Below are 22915 nucleotides of genomic sequence, written 5' to 3'. Positions count from 1 at the left end.
CCGTAAGGCAGCAAAGAGAGGTCCAAGATCACATATTTAAAGGCCGTATTTTAAAGTCAATTAGGTGATTTAAGGTGAATCTCCACATTAAAATTAATACATTAAAATTAATACATTAAAATTAATACATTAAAATTAATTATTTAAAATTAATTAGGTAATTTAGGGTGAAAATCCACAAGGGTATCCCACAAATAAAGTGGAATACCTAGCCGGCCGTTTCTTCGGGAATATGTAAACCCTTACAAAATTCAGCAAACGGGTTAAAATACCGAAATAAAGTGCAATTGAAAATTGCACCACAAAATGAACACAACAGTCATAAAAATCAGGCCAAATAATGCAGAACTGTAATAAATCTTGGTTAGATAAACATAAGGCAGAACCTAAAAGAAACAAAACAGCCACTGTCTCATTCGCCCCTGCTTCGCCTAGCGAGGGCTTAGCGAGTGCTCGCTTCAGGCTCGCTTAGCGATGTGCTAGCGAGCGGCCACGGGTTTTGAATTTCAGAACAATACAATCTCAACCTGCTGCATGGCTTATGGCGTTCAATTACAGAAATAGCATGGTCAAATATTTAGGGCATTCAGGCATACTTAAATTCATACATGAAATCATATTACATATCCGAAAGTTTAATCATGATGCCTTATATATGTAAAGATTATCGATTAGAAGCATAAAACATCAGTGATAGGCAAACCTGTTTGTAACTGAGCTTGGTATCGAATGGAGTTGGGCGGCGGTAGCTTCGGAGCGGATGAGCGGCCTTCAGGGTTTCTTTACTCCGACTTCTCTGAGCTAGGGTTTCTATGCCAGGGTTTTCGTCCTTTTTCGTTTCCTTTTTCATTACTGAAGTGCTGGTATTTATAATGCCCTTTTTCATGACCTAATGGGCTCAGAACGAAGCCCGAAATTTTTTGTTGTCTGTCAGCTTCGCTAGGCGAGCTGGTAGCGAACGTTTGCTTCGCTAGGCGAGCGTGTAGCGAACGTTCGCTAGGCGAGCGTGTAGCGAACGTAACGTTCGCTAGGCGAGCGTGTAGCGAACATGCCAGTTTGGGCCATTTTCTGGATTGGGCCATTCGTGAGCTGGGCCTTCGTTCCTTTGAGATCAGTGTCATAAAAATGATTCGGAATGCCTTGAAAAATGTCTTGAAATATTGATGGGCAAATTTTGGGGTATGACACTATCCACCTCAACATATGACAAGCTTGAATTTGGGTTCCGATGAACCTTCATCAGATATATTTTACAATCCTTATATGCAAATACAAGGATCTTTGAAAGAAAGAGACACATTTCGCACAAAAGAAGATTGTGTAAAAGCTATTAAAATTTTTCACATGGAACTATTAGCTGATTACAGAGTTGATAGAACTAATGCAGTGAGGTATAAAATTTATTGTCGAAACGAGCACTGCCTTTTTAGGTTGTCAGCTATGTACAGGAAAGATGAGTGATTCTTAGGAGATTGGATCCATGGGTCTAGTTCACACATGCATGCTCACGAACCCAATGCAAGATCATCGGAAACTTAGCTCTCAGTTAATATGCGATGAAATTTTGTCTATCATTAGCGACAATCCGTCGTTAAAGGTGAGTACAATAGTCTTGCATATTGTAGCACAATACAACTATGCTCCATCATATAGGAAGTCTTGGATAGCTAGGACAAAGGCAGTTGAAAAATTGTATGGTAATTGGGAGAAGTCTTACAAACAACTTCTAAAATACTTGTTGGTTCTTAAATAATATGCTTCAGGGGCTATTGTCAAGTTGGAAACGTTGTCGACGTATACACCAGACGGAACTTGTGCTATTGGAAATGGAATATTCCACCGTCTCTTCTGGGCGTATCAACCATGCATCAAAGGTTTTTCTTTCTGTAAACCTATTATACAAATTAATGGTACATGGTTGTACAGGAAATATAAAGGAACGTTACTGATGGCAGTGACACAAGATAGCAACAACAACATTCTTCCAATCGCCTTTGCCCTTGTTGAAAGGGAGACTGCTGAGGGATGGAGTTTTTTCCTAAGAAATATTCGATTTCACGTTGCTCCTCAACCTAACTTATGTTTGATCTCTGACCGACACCCTTCAATAGTCAGTGCATACGAAAACATTGATAATGACCGGCAGGATCCTCCGTCGATGCATGTCTTCTGTATTAGACATATCGCTCAGAATTTTATGCGGGAGATCAAAGATAAAACGTTGCAGAAGAAGGTTGTCAGCGCATGTTACACATTATCATAACCTTATTTCAAACACTACCGCGAAGAAATAAGATTGTCAAACACAGAGGCAGTATGATGGATCAACAATATTCCATTGGAGAAATGGACTAGGGCATAAGACAACAGTCAACGTTAGGGCCACATGACAACAAATCTTGTGGAATCAATGAAATCTGTCTTCAAAGGCATCTGAAACCTACCTATAACTACTTTGGTACAGGAAACATATTTCAGGTTAGGGGCGCTGTTTAAGATCAGACGTTCCAAATGGAGTTCGGTGTTGCAATCGGGGTAGTTGTTCAATGATGCTTCAATGAAATTCATTAGACACGAAGCTTCCAAAGCAAACACATACGTGGTCATGGTGTTTGACCGTACTAAAGGTTGGTACAATGTTGTTGAGTCCATGGATCACAATGAAGGCATGCTGATGGGACAATACAAAGTGGAACTAGATAGAGATTGGTGCGACTGCGGAAAGTTCCAAGCCTTTCGTACACCCTACTCCCATGTTATTGCGACATGTTCAAAGATTCGAAGGGACCCATCCTACTTACTATCTGAAGTTCCAAGTTTTTCGTACACCCTGCTGCCATGTCATAAGCATATCCAATGTTTACAAAATTAGTTTTTTAGTAGTTGCAAAAGAGGATTAGTAGTCAGAATATCAAGGGGACATTGTCTGGCACAATGAAGTTATGCGAAGAAAGAAAAAGGGTCACTCAAACAGAACCCGTATTCGAACCGAAATGGATATGACGAACAAAATGGTTCGACTATATAGTTCATGTCGTCAGCCAGGTCACAATCATACTAACTGTCCTAGTGTTGGAACGAACACAATAAGATAACTTTACATGTACCTCTTTTGCAATATATAAAAAACAAAATTTATTGCAATACACATTCAACACACAAGTAACACATAAACAACAACACAAACAACTACAAAAATTAAAATACCATTACTATAACTAAGTGATTTCAACCATCAAAACAATTTTGAACATATTATGCATCACCCTGCGAATGTCTCCGTCAGTCTTAATATCCATTCATTCACGCACTTCTCCATTTTGGTTGAACGTGGACTCAAGCCATTGAGTCCTTCTAACCCTTTCACCATCTGTAATTTCCCCTTCTAACCAACGGTCCAACATCCGATTAAGACGTTCAAACGAATCTATATTCCAAAGTCGAATCTTTATTGGAGGTGCGACTGCTGAAAAAAATTAAATCGATATTTCTGTTGTGAATGTATTCAGACATGGTTAAAGAACACAAAATTGAAGAAGATTGAAGTAGAATGAAAGAAAATATGGTTAGAGGGTAAAAGTTATGTGAAAAAATATGGGAGATGCGCGAAGTATTTATAGATGAAGCATGAAATGCATGCGCCAAAGGGCTAGGCGCCACAAGCACGTACATCACAAGCACATGCATGCGCCAGAAGCATGGACGCATGACACATGCATGCGCCAGCAACCCTGGCGCCTCCATGCAATACCTTGGAAGCATATGTCAAGGGAGCTGGCGCATCCTCTTAGTGTTAAATGGATGTGTCAGATCAACTGGCGCATCTGTTTGGAGAGGTGGTTATTTCGGTACTTTTTTTGAAAAAATGATTATTTCAGGATTTAATTTGAAAAATATGGTTATTTAAAAAAAGTTCTACATATGCTTTAACATTAGATTCGGTAAAGGTAAGAGCTGGTTAAAGGGCAGAAAGATTAATTCAAGTTTCTTTTGCTTCATCTCCTCAGAATATGTTGAAACATGTCAATATTTTAATAGAAAGATAAATTTGAAAAATATTTCAAGTCTCACACTATTAGAAAAAAATAAGTGTCTTTTGTCTTAGTTGAAAATATTTATTAGTTACACATTGGTTAGATTAGATATTTTGGCTAACTTTTTATATAACAAAATCACTTGTTTCATTCTAAAACACATTAAAAAAATTTATTGAGTTTTTCCTCCTCCACTCTCATAACTCTATGTCTTTCAAATTGTCGAAACGCCTAGTTTATCCCCTTTTATTTACTCGTTGAAATTTTCGAATATTTTCTTTATTAAATATGTAAAGCTTTGTGCTAAGCGTTCATGTAAGATTCGACAGAGTCGAAGTCGAATATATTCGATAGTAGTCAAAGTAGATAGTTGTTGAAGGAGTTAACTTTGGCATTGTTAAACTTAGCATTTTGTTTTGTAGCAATTAAGTCAGTTAGATATTGCTTAGGGTGTAAGTAATCTCAACTATAAATAGGGAGACGTCATATGATTGTAAAACGATTGAGAGTAACTCAGATTCGTTCAATAAAATTTATCTTTTCTTCCCCAATTCACTTTCTTAAATCATTGTGTGGAGGAACCATCTTGCAACCAATGTGTGGTTGAATCACTCAAGTGATGAGTGAAGAAGTATAGGTGATCAATCTAAAAGATTGATTCTTGTTCATCAAGATTGATTCGGATTATCTCCAAGATTAGGGTTAATTCTAACATCTGGTATCTAGAGCATTGGTTGTGATTCTGGGAAGCAAAGCATAATGACTTCTCATCTAAACAGGCATTTTCCATCAAATATACCAATCTTGAATGATAAGGATTATGAGAATTAGTGTAAGTAGCTTAAAGTTATTTTCTGTTATAAAGATATTTGAAATCTTGTGAAGAATGGAGTGACACCAATTTGAGAAGATGCTATAGATGAACAAAAGGTTGCACAGTTAGATTTAAAGAAGAAAGATTATAAAAATCTCTTTATAATCCATCAATGCGTTGATCCAGACAACTTTGAGAAAGTTGGTGATGTAGACTCGGCAAAGGAAGCATGGGACATCCTAAAGAAATCATTTGAAGGTGCTGAGAAGATGAAAGATGTGAGATTACAAACTCACAAAAGAACGTATGAATTGCTTCAGATGGAAGAAAGTGAAAGCATCACTGATTTCTTCACTAGGGTAAAGAAATAAAGAGCAATTCCTATAAAAGTTAGTTAGATTTGAATCAAGAGCAATTCATGATTTGAGTCAAAGAAAAAGTGAAGTGGAATAAAAGTAAAATATATTTTTGACCCATTTTTTAGTTGATTTGAATAAAGAGCAAAGTCTGATTTGAATGAAAGACCCTGTGATTCGAATCAAGTGTTAATTCTGATTTGAATCAATTCAAGCAGAGCCAACTGAAAAATATGAGAAAAACTTCGGATTCGAATCAGGTGTAAAGTCTGATTCGAATCAAGTCAACAAGTGGTGGCTAGAAAATTCCTGATCCAAATCAGGTGTAAATTTTGATTCAAATCAAAGTGTTTGAAAACCTTTGGTTTTCCTCTGTTCAATTTGATATGATTCAGGATATGTGCTTGATTTAAATCAAACACACAAAATCTCAACTTTTCACGAATTTCAAAATACTTTGGGATTTTTCTTTCCACCTAACTTAAATCAAATAACATATATGGCTCTTATTCCACTTACTCATACAATTTGACAAAAAACATCATGATGAAATTCAAACCTAACAAATGGTTTATGCATGATAAAAATGAATCATTTCAAAACTTGATCCAGAGAGGTACAATCATGAAGGAGACTCAATAATATCAAAATAAAAATGATAAGACAGGTAACAAAATAACTGTATTGGGGTGCTTCCCCTGAATGTGCTAGGGACATGCAACAATAGTTGTGCGTTGGGAAGAATTGGTAATAGGGTTGGCTATTTGTTCAGGGTGATGGTCAAGGTATTCAAAGGGCAGGCCAAACGTTTATGGAGGTGGAGGAATATATGTAGTTGTATATTTATTGTTGGTAGTAGGATAAGGAAAATGGTGTTAAAATAATATATCTGGATATGAAGATGAGTTTAGATTGAATGTCATATAGGATGTATCCTTTGACCCCTTCTTTGTTCCCTAAACAAATACATTTACGAGACATGTGGTCAAGTTTGGTTCTATTGGGTTTATGGGTGCAAGAAAACATTAAGCTTCTAAAAACCATTATGGTTGAGTAGACATGAATGGTGTCGTACAAAACTTCAAAAGGACTTTGAAAAGTTAAAAATTTGGATTGTAACCTATTAATAATATAAATAACACGAGTGAGGGCATAATCCCAAAATGTTTTAGGTAAATGAGATTGTAGAAGGAGAGCACGAGTGACATTCAAAAGGTGTTGGTGCTTTTGTTCCACAATTCCATTTTGCTGAGGGGTATCCAAGAAAGAAGTTTGATGAATGATCCTATGTTTTTGGTTAAAAAAATTCATGGTGAACTCAAGACCATTATTAGATTTGATTGCCCATATGGTTTTCTAAAGCTGGTTTTGAATGTAATGAGCAACAGATTTAATTAAAGACGAAGTTTCAGACTTAAGTTTCATTTACAAAATCCAGCAAAGTTTTCTATGATCATCCACTACGGTTAGGAAGTACTTGTGTCCATATGGACAATGTTAAAGCAAACCATTGATTTAGTTGTGTTGTTAGAAAAAGGTAATCATTTTTGTTTGGCCATAAAACAAGTGTCACAAATAAATGATGATTTAGTAGTTAAATGCAAAGGAAAATCTTTATTAATGTGAGTAATAATGTCTTATGAAAGGTGACCGAGGAGAATATGCCATAGGTCACAATTATTGACTATGTTATTACATCAAACAAAACTACTACTAGCAACACATTTGGACAAATTGTTATTGTTGGGAATACTAAGCAGGTGGGAGTAAGCATGTTTAACCAATTGAATAACTCAGATTACCAATCGTCTTGAGGGTATAGTTCCCCTATATCAAGCATTTAGAGGAATTAAAATAAATGGCATAGTCCAATGTAGTAGCTATGCATGGTATAGAAACTAAATTGGTATGAAATTTGGGGATGTACAACACATTATCTAGATAAAAATGTTTATTAAAGTGAATGGTGCATGAGTGAAAAGTTTTAACAGGGGCACCATTGGGGAGTTTATTGATAATGGGTTTTATTTCTATTAGACGACTAAACATGGAACTGGTGTGGCACACGTGATCAGTGGCTCCATTGAGGAGTTTAATGATAAGAGGTTTTATTTCTATTAGATGATTAAACATGGAATTAGAGTGACACATATGATCAGTGGCTCCGGTATCCAAAATCCAAGCATTTTTGTCAGAAAAAAATAAGATTATGGTTCAGAGTTACTTGAAGGTTTTGGTATGTGTGTATGTAGTTGGTGAATGTTGGTCTGATGTGATTGAGGTGCTTGTTGGATAAGAGCCATGAGTGCTTTTTGTTGGTCAGGAGTGAAGCTGATAGCAACATTATGATTAAGAGGTGGCTAGTCTTGTTATTGGTTGACCCTATCATTTAATTCTTCAATAGTTTGTGCAAGATTCATTTTCCTCAGATATGGTGGAAGCCCATGTTGCTTAAAACAAACTTATATTATGCGCAATGGTTTATTACAGTATGAACATATTTTTAAACTTTTGCCTTTTCTAGAACTAGTTGCTTTAAAGTTCGAATCTCGAGGTTGATTTTTAGGCTGAAAATTATTGAGATGTGCAATAAGTTTATCAGAATCACTTGAGAAAGCATGTTCTTGTTGTATCAACATAGGAAATACTTTGTTACTGTGAGGGAGGGGTTACATAAGCATCATCTACAATCGAAATGGTGCATACCGCTCATTGAGGCCCTTTAGGAATCAGATTACGTGATAGTTGTTTGTGTAACCTTTGATCGTTCAAAGGAGATTACAAGAACAAGGAGAAGTGCATGTGCAAGAAGGGGTATGGTGGAAATTATCCAGCTCCTATCACATTTTTTTAGGATGGTGAAGAACTGAGTGGTAGAAAGATATCCTTGTCGAAGTGGGTATATTTCTTCTTGTAATTCGGAATACAAAATATGTCTCCTTGTTGGTAAAGTTCCTTGAGTTCTTCCTAAATTTATTGAGTCATTTGCATCCAAAGAATGCTATCCACGGTATCAGGAATGATATAATTTGTGATCCATGCCATGACCATGGTGTTACAGTGGTCCCAAGCTATGGATTTTCGCTCTTCAGAACTAGGAGGAATTAGTGTTCCATCGATGAACCCTACTTTTTTTGATCTAAGAGAGACGCAAATGGAATAGGATCAAGTGTGATAGTTTTGATTAGTTTACGCTGGTGTGACGATGACATGGAAGGGGTTATCAGAGGGGTACATGAAGAAGGGATCGAGCATGTCGATTTGATAACTTATTTGGGAATTGTTGTTAGGGATTTGGTTATTGTTGTTGGAAATGTTATTTTAGGTAGAAAGAATTTCTTGTTCGACAGAGCCATCATCAGTAGCCATGTTTGTGAAAAGCAAGAAGAAGGGGTTGATGAAAGATCACGAAAAGGGGTTAACAGGTTAAATATGGAAGAAGATAGTCTTAATTTGGTGAGAAAAAGATGCAATATTCTAGAAAGTCCGAGAATGGTGGTTTGAAAAAATGATGTTTCTGGAGACTTCTGAGTGTTGTTGTTGATGTTTGAGATTAAGGTATGAATATGAATTGGTTTTCCTAGGTTTTGAACTTGAAATTGAGGGTAGGTGATGAGAATTTCGGGGTAAATGTTGAAATTTATGTGTCTATTAGTTGATATTGGTAAGAATGTATGGGTAATTCTGGAAAATTGATGGTTGGGTCGATGAATTTGATAATTTAGGGGAGAATGATGGAGAAGAGAGAGAGAGAGAGAGAGAGAGAGAGAGAGAGAGAGAGAGAACCAAATAGATTACCTATCTCAATAGATGAAGGGATAAGGTGGAGTCTAAGAGGTGCAATAAGAGCTTGACACATGTCTGATGGGAAGAGAAATATTGCAAAAAATTGGAGAAGAAGATTAATGGGTGACGCATGGAAGGTGAACCAAGAGAACATCAATGTGTATGGGGAACAAGAAACATTGATGATGCGGAGAATCTCATGTTAAACGAGAAAAAATGATAAAGGTTGAAATTTATGGGAGAAGAAACAAGAGTCCTTGTTGACTTGTAATTCCTTGTGTCGAAGTAGGTTACTCGACAGAACAAGGAAGTTAACCACCTAGGATGTTGAGTTGTGTTAGTATGTCGAAGTATCGAAGCATGTTGTTTCACACAGGATTTTGACTTAGGCTTATTTTAGTAGTGTTAGCTATTTTGGGCTCTTATAGTTTTGGATTTTGGCTCGGGGTTCAAGTTGACTTAAATCTATAAATAGATGGATTAACGCTTATTCTTATAATGAAGTTAATAGAGTATTCATAACATTTGTAATTCATAGTATTTTGCAATTGCAAAGTGAATAAGAAGTTTTCCACTGTTTGTGGCCAGAGAGAAACTCTGCAGAATTTAATTCTTCTTCTCCTTCATCGTTCTTTACTTTCTTTCTTTATCCATTGTTCTTCTCTTTTCATTGTTATTGTGTGGGTGATAACAATCTTGTTCATCAAGATTGATTGAAATTCTGAATAGGTTGTGGTGGATTTCCAATATTTGGTATCAAGAGCTCCGGTTTAAACGATCCGTGGGAAGAAAATCACCATGGCAACGAATCATCCAAACGGGCATTTTCCAGCAAATATTTCGATTCTCAAGAACAACAATTATGATAATTGGTGCAAGTAGGTAAAGGTTGTGCTCTGTTATCAAGATCTTTAGGATCTTGTGAAGGAAGGAGTAACAACGCTTGCAAAAGACGCAACATATCAAAAAAAGGTTGCACATAAAGAATTGAAGAAGAAAGATTATAAAACTCAATTTATAATCCATCAATATGTCGATGAAGATAACTTTGAAAAGGTTAATGATGCAGAGTCATCGAAAGAAGCATGGGAAATTCTAGAGAAATCATTTAGAGGCGCGGAGAAGGTGAAAGAGGCGAGGTTACAAACTCACAAAAGGACGTATCAATTACTTCAGATGGAAGACAATGAAAGTATAACTGATTTCTTCACCAAGTTTACGAAACTGGCGAATCAGATCAACGTATGTGAAGAAGTGTTGACATCAAGATCTGTTGTTGGTAAGATCTTGAGGTCGTTGGCTCCAAAGTTAGACCACATGGTAGTAGCCATATAAGAGTTGAAAGATTTGTAAAAACTGACAAATGAAGAGCTTCAAGGGACGCTTGAATCTCATGAACAAATAATGGCTGAAAGAGCTACAGGAAAATCGAAGAGTGATATGGCTTTGCAAGCGCAATCAACAAAAGAAAGGCAAGGCAAAGGAAGCTGGAATGGCAACAAAGACAGAGGAGACCACAATAGTTCGATCGGTCAAAATTAGCAAGAAGGAAACTGGTCGAATTAGAGAAAACCATGGAACCAAGGCAACCAAAGAGGTGATGTTGCAGGTAGAGGAAGAGGTGGTGGTCAAAAGATAGACAAAAGTCACATTCAATGTTACAATTGTCAGAAGTATGGTCCATATTCTAGTGATTGTCTAGAAAAGCAGAAGAATCAAGAAACTTATGCAAAGTTGACGACACATGAATAAGAAGAGACGTTGATGATGGTCACAACAAGAGATGAAGAGAGTTTCAAGGACCAATGGTACTTGGACTCATGATGCTCATCACACATGTTTGGAAGGAAAGATTGGCCTGTCAACATAAAGCCCTTAATAAAGAACATGGTAAAATTTGCAAATGACAACACTCTAGCAGCTAAAGGTTTTGGTGATGTTCTGATTATGAGGAAAGATGGCAAGAGGTCAGTAGTTTTCAAATGTGTTTTACATATCAAGCATGAAGAGCAATTTACTCAGCATAAGGCAGTTAGTAGAAAAGAGTTACAAGGTGTCGATCGAAGACAAGATGATAAGAGTTCTCGACTCAAATGGAAGGTTGATCTTGAAGGCTCCAATGTCTCAGAATAGAACCTTCAAGATTGAGCTTAATGTGATGGAGCATAAGTGCCTTGCAATAGCAGCCAACATAGATGAATGGATATGGCATTATAGACTTGTCCATATCAATTTCAAAGACATCAGAGATTTGAAGAGAAGAAATATGGTTTCAGGATTACCAGAAATCGATATTCCAAACAAAATGTGTGAAGAATGTGTGCAGGCAAAGCATCATAAGAACAACTTCAGTAAGGATGCAGGAAATATGTCGAAGGAAATTCTTGAAGTCATATACTCTGATGTATGTGGTCCTCTTCAGGTGGACTCGATTGGTGGTAACAAATACTTTGTTACATTCATAGATGATTTCAGTCGAAAATTATGGTCTTACCTGATCAAGAAGAAAAGTGAAGTGATCGAGGCATTTTCCAAGTTTAAATCTATGGTCAAAGACAGAGCGGTCGAAAGATCAAGTTTCTTAGGACTAATGGTGGTGGAGAATATGTGTTGAAAGACTTCGACGCATTATGTATGAAAGAAGGGGTTATGCATGGGGTGGTGCCATCCTAAACTCCATAGCAGAATGGGGTCGTAGAAAGGAAGAATAGAATAATCATGAATATGCTTAGAAGTATGTTAAAAGGCAAGCATCTATCCAAAGAATTACGGGGAGAAGTTATGTCGACTGCGACATATATCCTGAACAAATGTCCGACGAAGAAGCTAGAAGGGTCACGCCAGAAGAATGTTGGTCTGGTGTCAAGCATAACTTGATTCATATTAAGGTGTTTGGATATATAACACATAGACATGTGCCAGATCAGTTGAGAAGAAAACTTGATGACAAGTCGAGTCAGATGATCCTGATAGGATATCATTCAATTGGAGGATACAAGTTGTTTGACCCAGTGAGTAAGCAAGTGGTGATTAACAAGGATGTGATCGTAGATGAGCTTAAGGAGTGGGATTGGACTGAGAATGTCAAGAAAGATTCAATGAGAATATTTTGTTATGAACCAGCTAGTGAAGTCGAATGAGAAGTTCGACAGGAAGAAATCAGAGGTGAAACAGGCCCAAACAAACCTTAAAGAATAAGACACATGCCTGTAAGGTTGCAAGAATGTGTGATTACATCAGATGATGTGGTCAATGAAGAAGGTGAGCTGGTACATTATGCTTTCTACACAGATGTCGAACCTATCAATGCAGTCGAAGCATTGAAAGATTCGAAGTGGATGAAAGCAATGAACAAAGAGCGGAAGTCAATCAAAGTCAATAAAACTTTGTCACTTTTAGAATTTCCCCAAGACAAAAAGGCAATCGATGTGAAGTGGGTATATAAGGTGAAGTTGAATCCCATAGGAGAGGTGACTCGACACAAGGTGAGGCTTGTGGCGAAAGAATTTATTCAAAAAAAAGGAATCGACTTCGATGAAGTTTTTGCACTTGTTGCAAGGATCGAAATAGTCAGATTGGTTATTGGTCTAGCAAACATAAACAACTGGCATATGTGTCAGATGGATGTGAAATGTGCATTCCTGAATGGCCCCTTAGAAGAAGAAGTTTATGTTGCACAACCATCTGGGTTTGTGAAACAAGGCGAAGAAAGAAACGTGTACAGGATGCATATAGCCATATACGGACTTAAACAAGCTCCAAGAGCATGGAACAAGAAGATAGATGGCTTTCTAAGGGAGAAGGAATTTGTGAAGGGTACAACTGAACATGGAGTATATGTAAGAAGAAGCAAGAGGTAATTTCTTATACTATGTCTCTATGTCGATGACTTGTTGATAACAGGTAGCTGTAAGAAGGAGATCGGAGACTTCAAAGGTGATCTCAACAAGGAATTTGAAATGTCAGATCTGGGTGACATTTCATATTTCCTTGGCATTTAATTCTACAAGAGTGGTGAGGGTTTGATGATGCATCAAAGAAGGTATGAAGACGAAATACTCAAGAGATTTGAGATGCAAGATTGCAACCTAACTTCGTCTCCAGCTGAGCCCAAATTACAACTATCAAAAGATTCAGATTCAGATGACGTCGACCCAACCTAATATAAAAGGCTTATTGGCTCACTTTGATACCTTTGTCACACAAGGCCTGACTTAGCATACAATGTAGGTATGGTGAGTAGATTCACGCAGAAGCCAAAGGTATCACATCTAGCAGTGGCGAAGAGGATACTAAGGTATCTGAAAGGAACTCTCGACTATGGCATTTTGTTTCTTGCAGCTGATGAAGGAAAATAATGCAAACTAGTGGAATATACCGACTCAAGTTTGTGTAATGATGTTAAGGATCGAAAATCCATAGTTGCCTATGCGTTTATGCTAGGTGGTGCACCATTTTCTTAGAGTTCGAGATAGGAGCCAGTAGTGGCATTATCGTCATGCAAAGCAGAATACATAACTGCTTCCCTTTGTGCTTGTCAAGTAACTTGGATGGTGAATCTGGTTGAAGAGATAACAACTAAGAGTCGTGGAGCAATTACCATGAAGATCGACAACATGTCAGCTATCAATCTGGCGACGAATCCGATAGCACATGGTCAAAACAAGCACATTGAGATGAGGTTCCATTATCTTCGTGAGCAGGTAGCAAATAGGAAGTTGAATATGGAACACTGCAGAACTGAGAATCAGATTGCAGACATCATGACAAAGGGAGTGCAGGTTGAAGTGTTCAGAAGACTAAGAGCTATGATGAATGTAGATAACTTAGACACAATGAATTAGGCGGTGTGTTGAATTGTAACTCCTTGTGTCGAAGCAGATTGCTCGACAGAATAAGGAAGTGCCGAACCACCTAGGATGTTGAGTTGTGTTAGTGTGTCGAAGTGTCGAAGTATGTTGCTTCACACAGGATTTCGAATTAGGCCTATTTTAGTAGTGTTAACTATTTTGGGCTTTTATATTTTTAGGCTTTGGCTTGAGGTCCAAGTTAACTTAAATCTATAAATAAAGGGAGTAACCCTTATTCTTGTAATGAAGTGATAAAGAATTCATAACATTTGTAATTCACAGTATTTTACAGTTGAAAAGTGAATAAGAAGTTTTCCACAATTTGTGGGCAGAGAGAAACTCTGCAGAATTTAATTCTTCTTCTCCTTCATCGTTCTTTACTTTCTTTCTTTCTCCATTGTTCTTTTCTTTTCATTGTTATTGTGTGGGTGATAACAATCTTGTTCATCAAGATTGATTGAAATTCTCTATAGATTATGGTGAATTTCCAACATTTGGTATCAAGAGCTCCGGTTTAAACGATTCGTGGAAAGAAAATCACCATGACAACGAATCATTCAAACGAGCATTTTCTAGCAAATCTTTCGATTCTCAAGAACAACAATTATGAGAATTGGTGCAAGCAGATAAAGGTTGTGTTATGTTATCAAGATCTTTAGGATCTTGTGAAGGAAGGAGTAACAACGCTTGCAGAAGACGCGACAGGTCAAGAAAAGGTTGCACATAAAGAATTAAAGAAGAAAGATTATAAAACTCTCTATAATCCATCAATGTGTTGATGCAGATAACTTTGAAAAGGTTAGTGATGTAGAGTCAGCGAAAGAAACATGGGAAATTCTAGAGAAATCGTTTGGAGTCGCGGAGAATGTGAAAAAGGTGAGGTTACAAACTCACAAAAGAACGTATGAATTTCTTCAGATGGAAGACAATGAAAGTATAACTGATTTCTTCACCAAGGTTACGAAACTGGTGAATCAGATCAATGTATGTGGAGAAGTGTTGACATCAAAATCTATTTTTGGAAAGATCTTGAGGTCGTTGACTCCAAAGTTCGACCACGTGGTAATAGTCATAGAAGAGTCGAAAGATTTGTCAAAATTGACAAAGGAAGGGCTTCAAGGGACGCTTGAATCTCATGAACAAATAATGACTGAAAGAGCTACCGGAAAGTCGAAGAGTGATATGGCTTTGTGTTGCATTACGCGAAAAACCGGCGGGAAAACAAGAACAACAGAGCCGCCACCGTGCGTTATTTATCCCAAGAGAGGGAAAGGAAACGCTCAGAGTAAACCTGGAAAAAGCATGGTCTCGCGACCAAAGAGAATGGGATCGGGAGTCGGTTATGCGAAGGGAAGGTATTAGCACCCCTACGCATCTGTCGTACTCGACGGGATCCACGCACAATAGGAAGGAAAATGGTTGCTAAAACACTGCTCACAAACATATACACAGGCTAAAAGAGACACAAGAAAACAAACGAGACTGACTCGGCAGGATATCGCATCCTGGGCCTACTTAGCCTATCAAGCATAGACATCAGAGTCAAAGTAGTTCGGACTGGGGGAACGACACATGCTCGCTAGGATGTCGCATCCTATGCATACGTATCTCCTTTGGACGAAGGAGAATCAGAGCATTCGTAGCTCGGCTAACACGCACACAAAACCACGCAAACACGGGCAAACATGGAACCCGATTGCCAATCGCTGGACTTACATCAGCTTCCGAACCAAACACACGCACATTGGAACCCGAATGCCACTCGATGGATTTACATCAGCTTCCAAGCACACAACAAGACAAAACAAAGACACAGGCGCCCGGAGAGATCTGCTCATCTTCTGCCTACGTACCTCATCTGGTATGAGGATCAGGGCGACGTAGTTCCCCTACGGAGGGATACGGGACTAGCCTAACCAGGTAACAGAGGGAGACACAACTAGGGAGACTACGACTCGAGCCTAGATGTTATCATGCAAAATCATCCCTAAGTCAAGGTTTCTAGCTAACTTGCACAGGAAGCAAGCCTATCCTAAAGCACAAGCAATAGCAAATGATCACAAACAGCACGCACTATATACACACAAGTGAGGCTCAAACAAGGGTGGGGCTGCAAGAGCAAGCCAACTGTACAGGGTGAGTTTTGCTCTTAACCTTGACATTGAGAGCCAAGGTGAAGCAGATGAAAGGTGAGTGAAGATGAGACTTCACAGCTCTTATCCCTGGCCAGGGAGAGCTTCAGACAAAGGAGCGTGGGTTCAGAATGTGGGAACCCTTCTACACTCAAGACACTGACACAACTGTACACTGTACAAGATCTTGGGTTTGTATCTCAATGCATCAACACATTGGTGTGAGCAGAGGGATGACTCAACAGAAGAGCGGGAGATAGATTTCTTATCTCTTTTATCCGCCAATTTCCTTAACAAAAGGTCTTTACCTGCTTGGGGACAAAAATAAACAAGCACAAATATTGCCTCTTAAGGAGGACTTCAGACAGGTGCCTGGCTAGGTAACAAGCCAGGTCTTCCAGACTACATGGAGACAAGAATGTTATACCTCAGTGCAAATTGCTTATCAAGCAAAGCAAAGCAATCTTAGCAACTAATGTACCTGAAATCAATCAAATACAATCAGTATACCAATCACAAAACCAAACAGCAAATGGTTCACAGTTAGCTATACACAGACAAACACAAGCCAATGCACAAAGGTGCAATCCATTAAGGCTCAAACTCAAATATCAAACCCTGCAAAACAAAGTCAAAATTAGCTATATACAAGTCACAAGTCAACTCCAATGGAGGCACATCATCAAGCATAGGCCATTTGTGCTATTAACCTGAAACACAACTCAAAAGTGAGATCACAAACCACTAGTCCAAGACTAGGGCCAAAATGAAATCAAATCATCAAAACAGAACATGAAACTTATCCAAAATCAAGATTAAACCATCAAGCATCAAATCCAATTGGTCTCATGTTCATATCATTCATCATCATTATTTCATGAACTAAATAGCACAAAACATGCAAATTGGAACCTCAAAGGACCAAACAGAATGATCACAATCAAAATCATATCAAAACAGCTCAATAAATTCCACAAAAATTCAAGCCTAAACAGAACACATTCAATGAGCATCATATCAAATTTCATGCTATTTGGACAAGTGGAAGTAGGGAAATTAAATTCAGGAAGTCATGGTATGCAAAAATCAACCCAAACTAGGTCACAAATGGAGCATCAACTTCAAGCAAATTTAAAATAGTGGAAACAAATGATAAATGAATGGTACCAAATCCAAAATGAAGTTAAACATGTTAAGAAACACTCCACCAAATTTCATCTTCATATGATAATGTATGAGAATTTCACAAGCTATGTAAGATGATCACTCAAGAAACACCTAAGAATGGCTAAACAGTAAACAAAAATCCCAATCAAATAGGAAATGGCTCAACAAATCCTACAAAAAATCATGGTGAAACTAGACATACAGAGGTAATCACATGCAAAAATCCAGGGCAAATGACATAGCACAGGCATGGAAACAAAATTCATGAACATGGCATAACATAGTGTGACACAAATTGTCACACTCAACTTGATCACATCATATCTCCCTAACCAGGAACTCAAAATTAGCAAACTATATACCAAAATCGCCAGGAAAGAGTCAACAACATGCATATAAAATTTCACACATTTTGGATAAGGCATCAAGATTTCATGAAGGAAATGGTAAAACATACACATGAAGCATACATGATCAAAGGCATTAGGCAAAGTCAAAAAATCAGCCAGGCATAACTTTGACTATCATACCTAAAAAAAACTAGAGAAAATTTGGAGATGAACACAAAAATCCTCACTCAAATTGGAGCATCCATGATTTAATTATGATTTTTTGAATATTGGTGAAAAAATGAAATAAAGATTTAATGATTTAAATGAATTTGAATGATCCGCGTGGCAATTTCGTAAATATCCATGGCCAGGGGCAAAACGCCCCGTTTCATTAAAAGTAGTGGCATCACGTGATTGGCTGGCCAGGGCGGGAAACAACAAATTTAAACGAAAGCCAGGCCATGAAGATCTAACGCGAAAACTGGACGAAATTTCGAACACAACCTCGTGTTCTTCGTCGCTTCAAACTGTTCATCATCAACATGACTAAACTTCCATGAAAATCAACATGCCATATATGGTTGGAACCGGCATTCAACAAGGATCACGAATATGAACATGAATTTATCCAGAAATCAACACACAAAAAGATTCGATCAAAAATAGTTTTGACATTCAAACTTCAAATCCAGATTTCTTCATGAATATTGGATGAAAACGCACGATTCAAACGTCATTCTACTCTATGTTGCACACTCTACCTAAGCCACATGTTGATTTTGAGAGTTAGAGGTTTAGAATTTTTACCTCTTGATGCTTGCAGTGCTGGAATCGTGATCTTCAGGTTGCCAATTGGTGAAACAGATGTTGATTGATGATGTAGAAGATGAATGGAAGAGTTCTTGCAGCTCAACACGGCTCCAGCTTCAAGATTCATCAAACTGCCATGGCTATGTGTGGATGCAACAATCGCGATTTCTCAAGGTTCTTGCCACGATATCCTTCAACAGATGGCGACAAAGTCCTGCAGAAGATGATTCAAACAAGAACAAGCACAAAGATGATGAATTCCAATGGAAATGATGAAAAAAAGTGTGAAGAAAATTGGAGAGAATTTGATGATTTTTGCTTTTGGATATGAGAAAATGAAATGTGATTAGGAGTTTCTGTTATGATTAGAACCTTTATACCTCATGCTAATCCAAGTGCTAATCAAGTTTAACAAAAATTCAAGTGGATTAGTGTAATGCATATGTTAAGCAAAGTGGCCAAAATGCCCTTTCCAATTGTAGCCAATGCAACAGTAAAAATGCAGTTTGAGCAAGTCATATTTGTCATTTGGAATGTGTTGGAAAAGGTTTCAAGTGCAAATGACATGTAATTTTGAAAATCACTATTTTTCCCACCAATTTTTAAATGGTTCACTTGAAAAATGACCTTTTCCTATGATGATTTTTGATGAAATGTGATGATGCATTATGATAGTACATGTCGAATGTGACTTGCTTAAAAAAGAATCACCAAATTTGGCCATTCCATTCAAAAGTTATGCCACTTTGAATTTCAACATTTTTGGAAAATGATTTGATCATAACTTGCCAACCACACATGAGAAATGAGTGTTCTTGGACTTTTTGGAAATGGGAGAACAAGATCTTCAACTTTCATGTTGGACAAAATTCCATTTGAAGCTTGTATGATGATGCAAATTTGAGGAGAAGAACTTTCCATTTTTGGCAGTTTCCAATTACAGGTCACCTGGCATTTTAGGAAACTTTTGATCTGACTTTATTTTCTTCAACCTTGAACTTTGATATGTCAAATGAGACTTGTATGGACATGAATGAAGCCTTTCAAACCATCTCCCACCTTCCAATCCATAAAATCAGGCACAGTTGACCACAATTGACTTTCTAGGGTTTCAGCTGAAATTCAGCTTGACTGATGACTTCTGAGCATCCAATCTTTGGCCAAATCATTTCAAAATGATCCTTAGACCATATGAACTTGATAAATCAACCCTAGGGCTTTGTCTCAATGGAAATTACACTTACTTGCTTGATTGACCTGATCTCCTGACCAGTTTGACCTAACTTGTCAGCTGAACTTGCACTTGGGCAAATGGCTATGCAATGCTATGCAATGGACTTTGTTATGTTAATGTCCTAAAAAATGAAAATGTATGCACAAAGGTAGGTGCAAATTTGAGGTGCTACACTTTGCAGGTGCAATCAACAAAAGAAAGGAAAGGCAAAGGAAGCTGGAATGACAACAAAGGTAGGAGGCTACAACAATTCGACTGATCGAAATCAGCAGAAGGAAACTTGTCGAATCAGAGAAAACCCTGGAATCAAGGCAACCAAAGAGACGATGTTGCGGGTAAAGAAATAAGTGGTGGTCAAAAGATAAAAAAGAGTCACATTCAATGTTACAATTGTCAGAAATATGATCACTATTCTAGTGATTGTCCAGAAAAACAGAAGAATCAAGAAACTTATGCAAAGTTGACGAAACATGAAAAAGAAGAGATGTTGCTGATGGTCTTATATTCTAGTAATGAATTCAAAAGATTATTATATCGTCGCTACAAGAGGTTTAATATATACACCTCAGTAGAGTAACTATCTATAAGAGAAAAAAAAGGAAATTATATTTTCATAGTTGGCTGACTCAATCAAGGTTAATAAAGTAAATATAATAAACAACCTTATGTTTTTGTTTACACAAAACAACCTTATGTTTTAGCATCCCAAAAAAATCAAATTTTTGAGTGTATTCCACAATTTGATCACATGATTTTTTTCCTCAATAGTAATAATAAAGAAACAAATGCCAACCAATAAAAAAATCAATAATAAAACAAACACAATCTTCCAACTACACTCCTACCTAGGAAGAACATTGTACAAGTATGTAAACTTAATATGAATGAGAGTATTTTGTATTTCATCAAGTTCATAATCTATCAAACATCAAAAAAATTCAAGACAAAAATCAGGACATGGTACATAAGTGTCAAAATTACAGCAAAGATGGCTTGTTGGCTAATTGAAATGGTTCTTTCTCTATGGCTTTGAATTTTTTTCTTCATGTTTTGAGTAGAATAGAGAAAAGCCATTGAAATGTTGTCTTCTCTTTCTCCTTTAAAGATTGCCTTTCCAATCACATCCTTGTAGTGTCCACCACTCAATATCTGCAGCCACTCGATATCACTTTAACTAGAAATTCATACAAAACATAAAATTATTCAAAGTGATAAGGGATGTTAAAGTGCAAATTAACCTGTAATTGATCTCCGGCAGTGATAACAAGAGCACCTTGTTCAGGACAGAAAGACAACCAACTTTTCTTAGAGTAAACATGAAACTCTGAAGAACCATCACACACATGCAAACACAAAGAATGAGAGTAATCAGTTCCTCTAATCAGCATCCTAATCACATCATATTTCAAAGAATCAACCCATCGATCATTCCTATTAACATCTCTGGTATGCTTGTATATGCAACAAAGTGTCCCAACTTCATGTCCATGACCAATTATGTCACCATCACTTGCTAATTTCTTAGGAACATTTTTCAATATGATAGGAAATAATTTATCTGCCACCTTCTCCACACGTGACCCTAGAGTTTCCATCTTCTTGCTGAAACCAACAAATTTTACATTATAAACATTCTAGAATAGATAAGCTACACACACAAAAAAAGAAATAATTAAAAATTTAGAAGTCTTAGCATTAATGTGAACTATATATATATATATATATATATATATATATATATATATATATATATATATATATATATATTATATATATATATATATATATATATATATATATATATATATATATATATATATTATTAACGAAGTTTTGGTAATGTATATGATGTTACCTAAAATTAGAATATCCAATAGGCCAAATTCCCTCCAATTTCAACTTCAACTCTTCATCTTTGCACCAAATAAATTCTTCATTCAACTCACTTCCCTCATCTTCTCCTTCATGATACACCTCGAAACCCCAAAGCTTCTCCGGCGATCTTGATACCACTTCTCGCTTTCCTGGCGGCACCAGAAATATTCCTCTGGCAGCTTCGACGGCGGCAGCCATTATTTGCGGCGATATTCCGTGGTTGATAAGCTGGATGCATGCGAAATTGGCTATGGAGTCCGAAACGACGTCGATTAGATCTTCGTCTTCGTGGAAACACAATGAAACAAAATCGATTTTCGGCGGCGTTTCGTGATGGCTCTGTTTCGGGAAAATCTTGTCCGGTAACACCAGATCCGGAACTCGAAGCGATGTTTCCAAAAACTCAGTCAGAAATTCGTTGTTTGTTACCGATGATCTACGTCCGGAGGCAACCGGAGATGGTGGAGGTGCACGGAAATCGACGGGGATTTCCGGCATGGTTCGCGGCGTTAATGTTAATGATCGCATTGAAAACCATGAGTATGAGAGTGTGAAATATTTGAGATTATTTATTTGAAAGCAATGAGAAAAGAAAAGGGAGAAAAAGCAGTGATGATAATGTGTCTGTTGCATCGGTGACATTGGTTCCGGGAATCATGACGACGTCGTTTGCTTTACCTTTTTCTATTTTGCTTTTTTGATTACTTCGGTTTCCTTTACAGAGGCACAGTGTCGCTACCAGTGAGTTTCTCATTATTTAGTTTCATAGGAGGAGCCCGTAACAACTCATTCTGTGGGTCTATCTTTAAATTTTAAATTTTAAATTTAGTTGGACCTTTTTTAATTTTTTTTTGTCCAATATACTCTACTTTTTAAAGTATACACCCAAAACGGGTTTTTTTACCGAGATAACCCACATTTTCGAAAAAATTTCTAAAATACCCCACTATTCAGGAAAATTCCTAAAATACCCCATTTTTAGGAGGAGGCGCCAATTGGATTGGCGACCCCTCTTAAAAATTGCAAGGAGGCGCCAATTGGATTGGCTAGGGCACCTGCCCTAACCAATCCAATTGGCGCCTATGTGTTATTTTTAAGAGGAGGCGCCAATCCAATTGACGACTCCCTTAAAAAAGCCTCAAATGAAAAAACCTCCAACATGAAAGTTGTAGATCTTTTCAAGACAATGAATTTGGATATACATTTTGCATCATTTGGATTTTTTATGAGAAAGTTATGGGCAGTTGAAGTTGGACTGCTGAGTTTTTGAACTATTATCTGACCTATAATGTCTTGCATTATTTCATGTGTTTCTTTTAGAGTTATGAAATTTTGTCCAACATAACAACTGAAGTAGACATCTTAAGTTTTGCAATGCACTTGGTCCCACCTCAAAATAATTAAAAATGAGTGAGTTAGGTCCCTGCGAACTTGACCCAAAATTAGGGTTTCTGTCAAAATAACCTATAATGTCTTGCATTATTTCATGTGTTTCTTTTAGAGTTATGAAACTTTGTCCAACATA

At 37.2% G+C, this 22915-nt stretch overlaps 1 protein-coding gene across 1 annotated transcript; it reads right to left on the bottom strand.

Annotated features, from left to right (window-relative positions):
* Positions 1-20301: 20301 nt before the first annotated feature.
* On the bottom strand, positions 20302-22162 carry LOC127076483 (jasmonate-induced oxygenase 1). The gene is made up of 3 exons (XM_051018149.1): positions 21371-22162; positions 20754-21117; positions 20302-20664 (listed from the first exon to the last, which is right to left on the bottom strand). Exons 1-3 carry the CDS (start codon positions 22030-22032, stop codon positions 20437-20439), a joined length of 1254 nt encoding a protein of 417 aa, XP_050874106.1. The 5' UTR covers positions 22033-22162; the 3' UTR covers positions 20302-20436.
* Positions 22163-22915: the final 753 nt, after the last annotated feature.

Source organism: Lathyrus oleraceus, chromosome 4, assembly GCF_024323335.1.
Source record: "Lathyrus oleraceus cultivar Zhongwan6 chromosome 4, CAAS_Psat_ZW6_1.0, whole genome shotgun sequence".
NCBI classification, from domain to species: Eukaryota; Viridiplantae; Streptophyta; class Magnoliopsida; order Fabales; family Fabaceae; genus Lathyrus; species Lathyrus oleraceus.
The sequence above is the reverse complement of the archived record's forward strand: the minus strand, read 5'-3'. Positions and strand labels throughout refer to the sequence as shown.

Bases quoted from the DNA above. Each gene is read 5' to 3' on its own strand.
- LOC127076483 (XM_051018149.1), bottom strand. From the start codon at position 22,032: ATGTCACCGATGCAACAGACACATTATCATCACTGCTTTTTCTCCCTT. The intron at 21,118-21,370 runs GTAACATCATAT...TGTTGGTTTCAG, and splicing joins ATTGGATATTCTAATTTTAG to CAAGAAGATGGAAACTCTAG. The intron at 20,665-20,753 runs GTTAATTTGCAC...GAGTGGCTGCAG, and splicing joins CTGCCGGAGATCAATTACAG to ATATTGAGTGGTGGACACTA.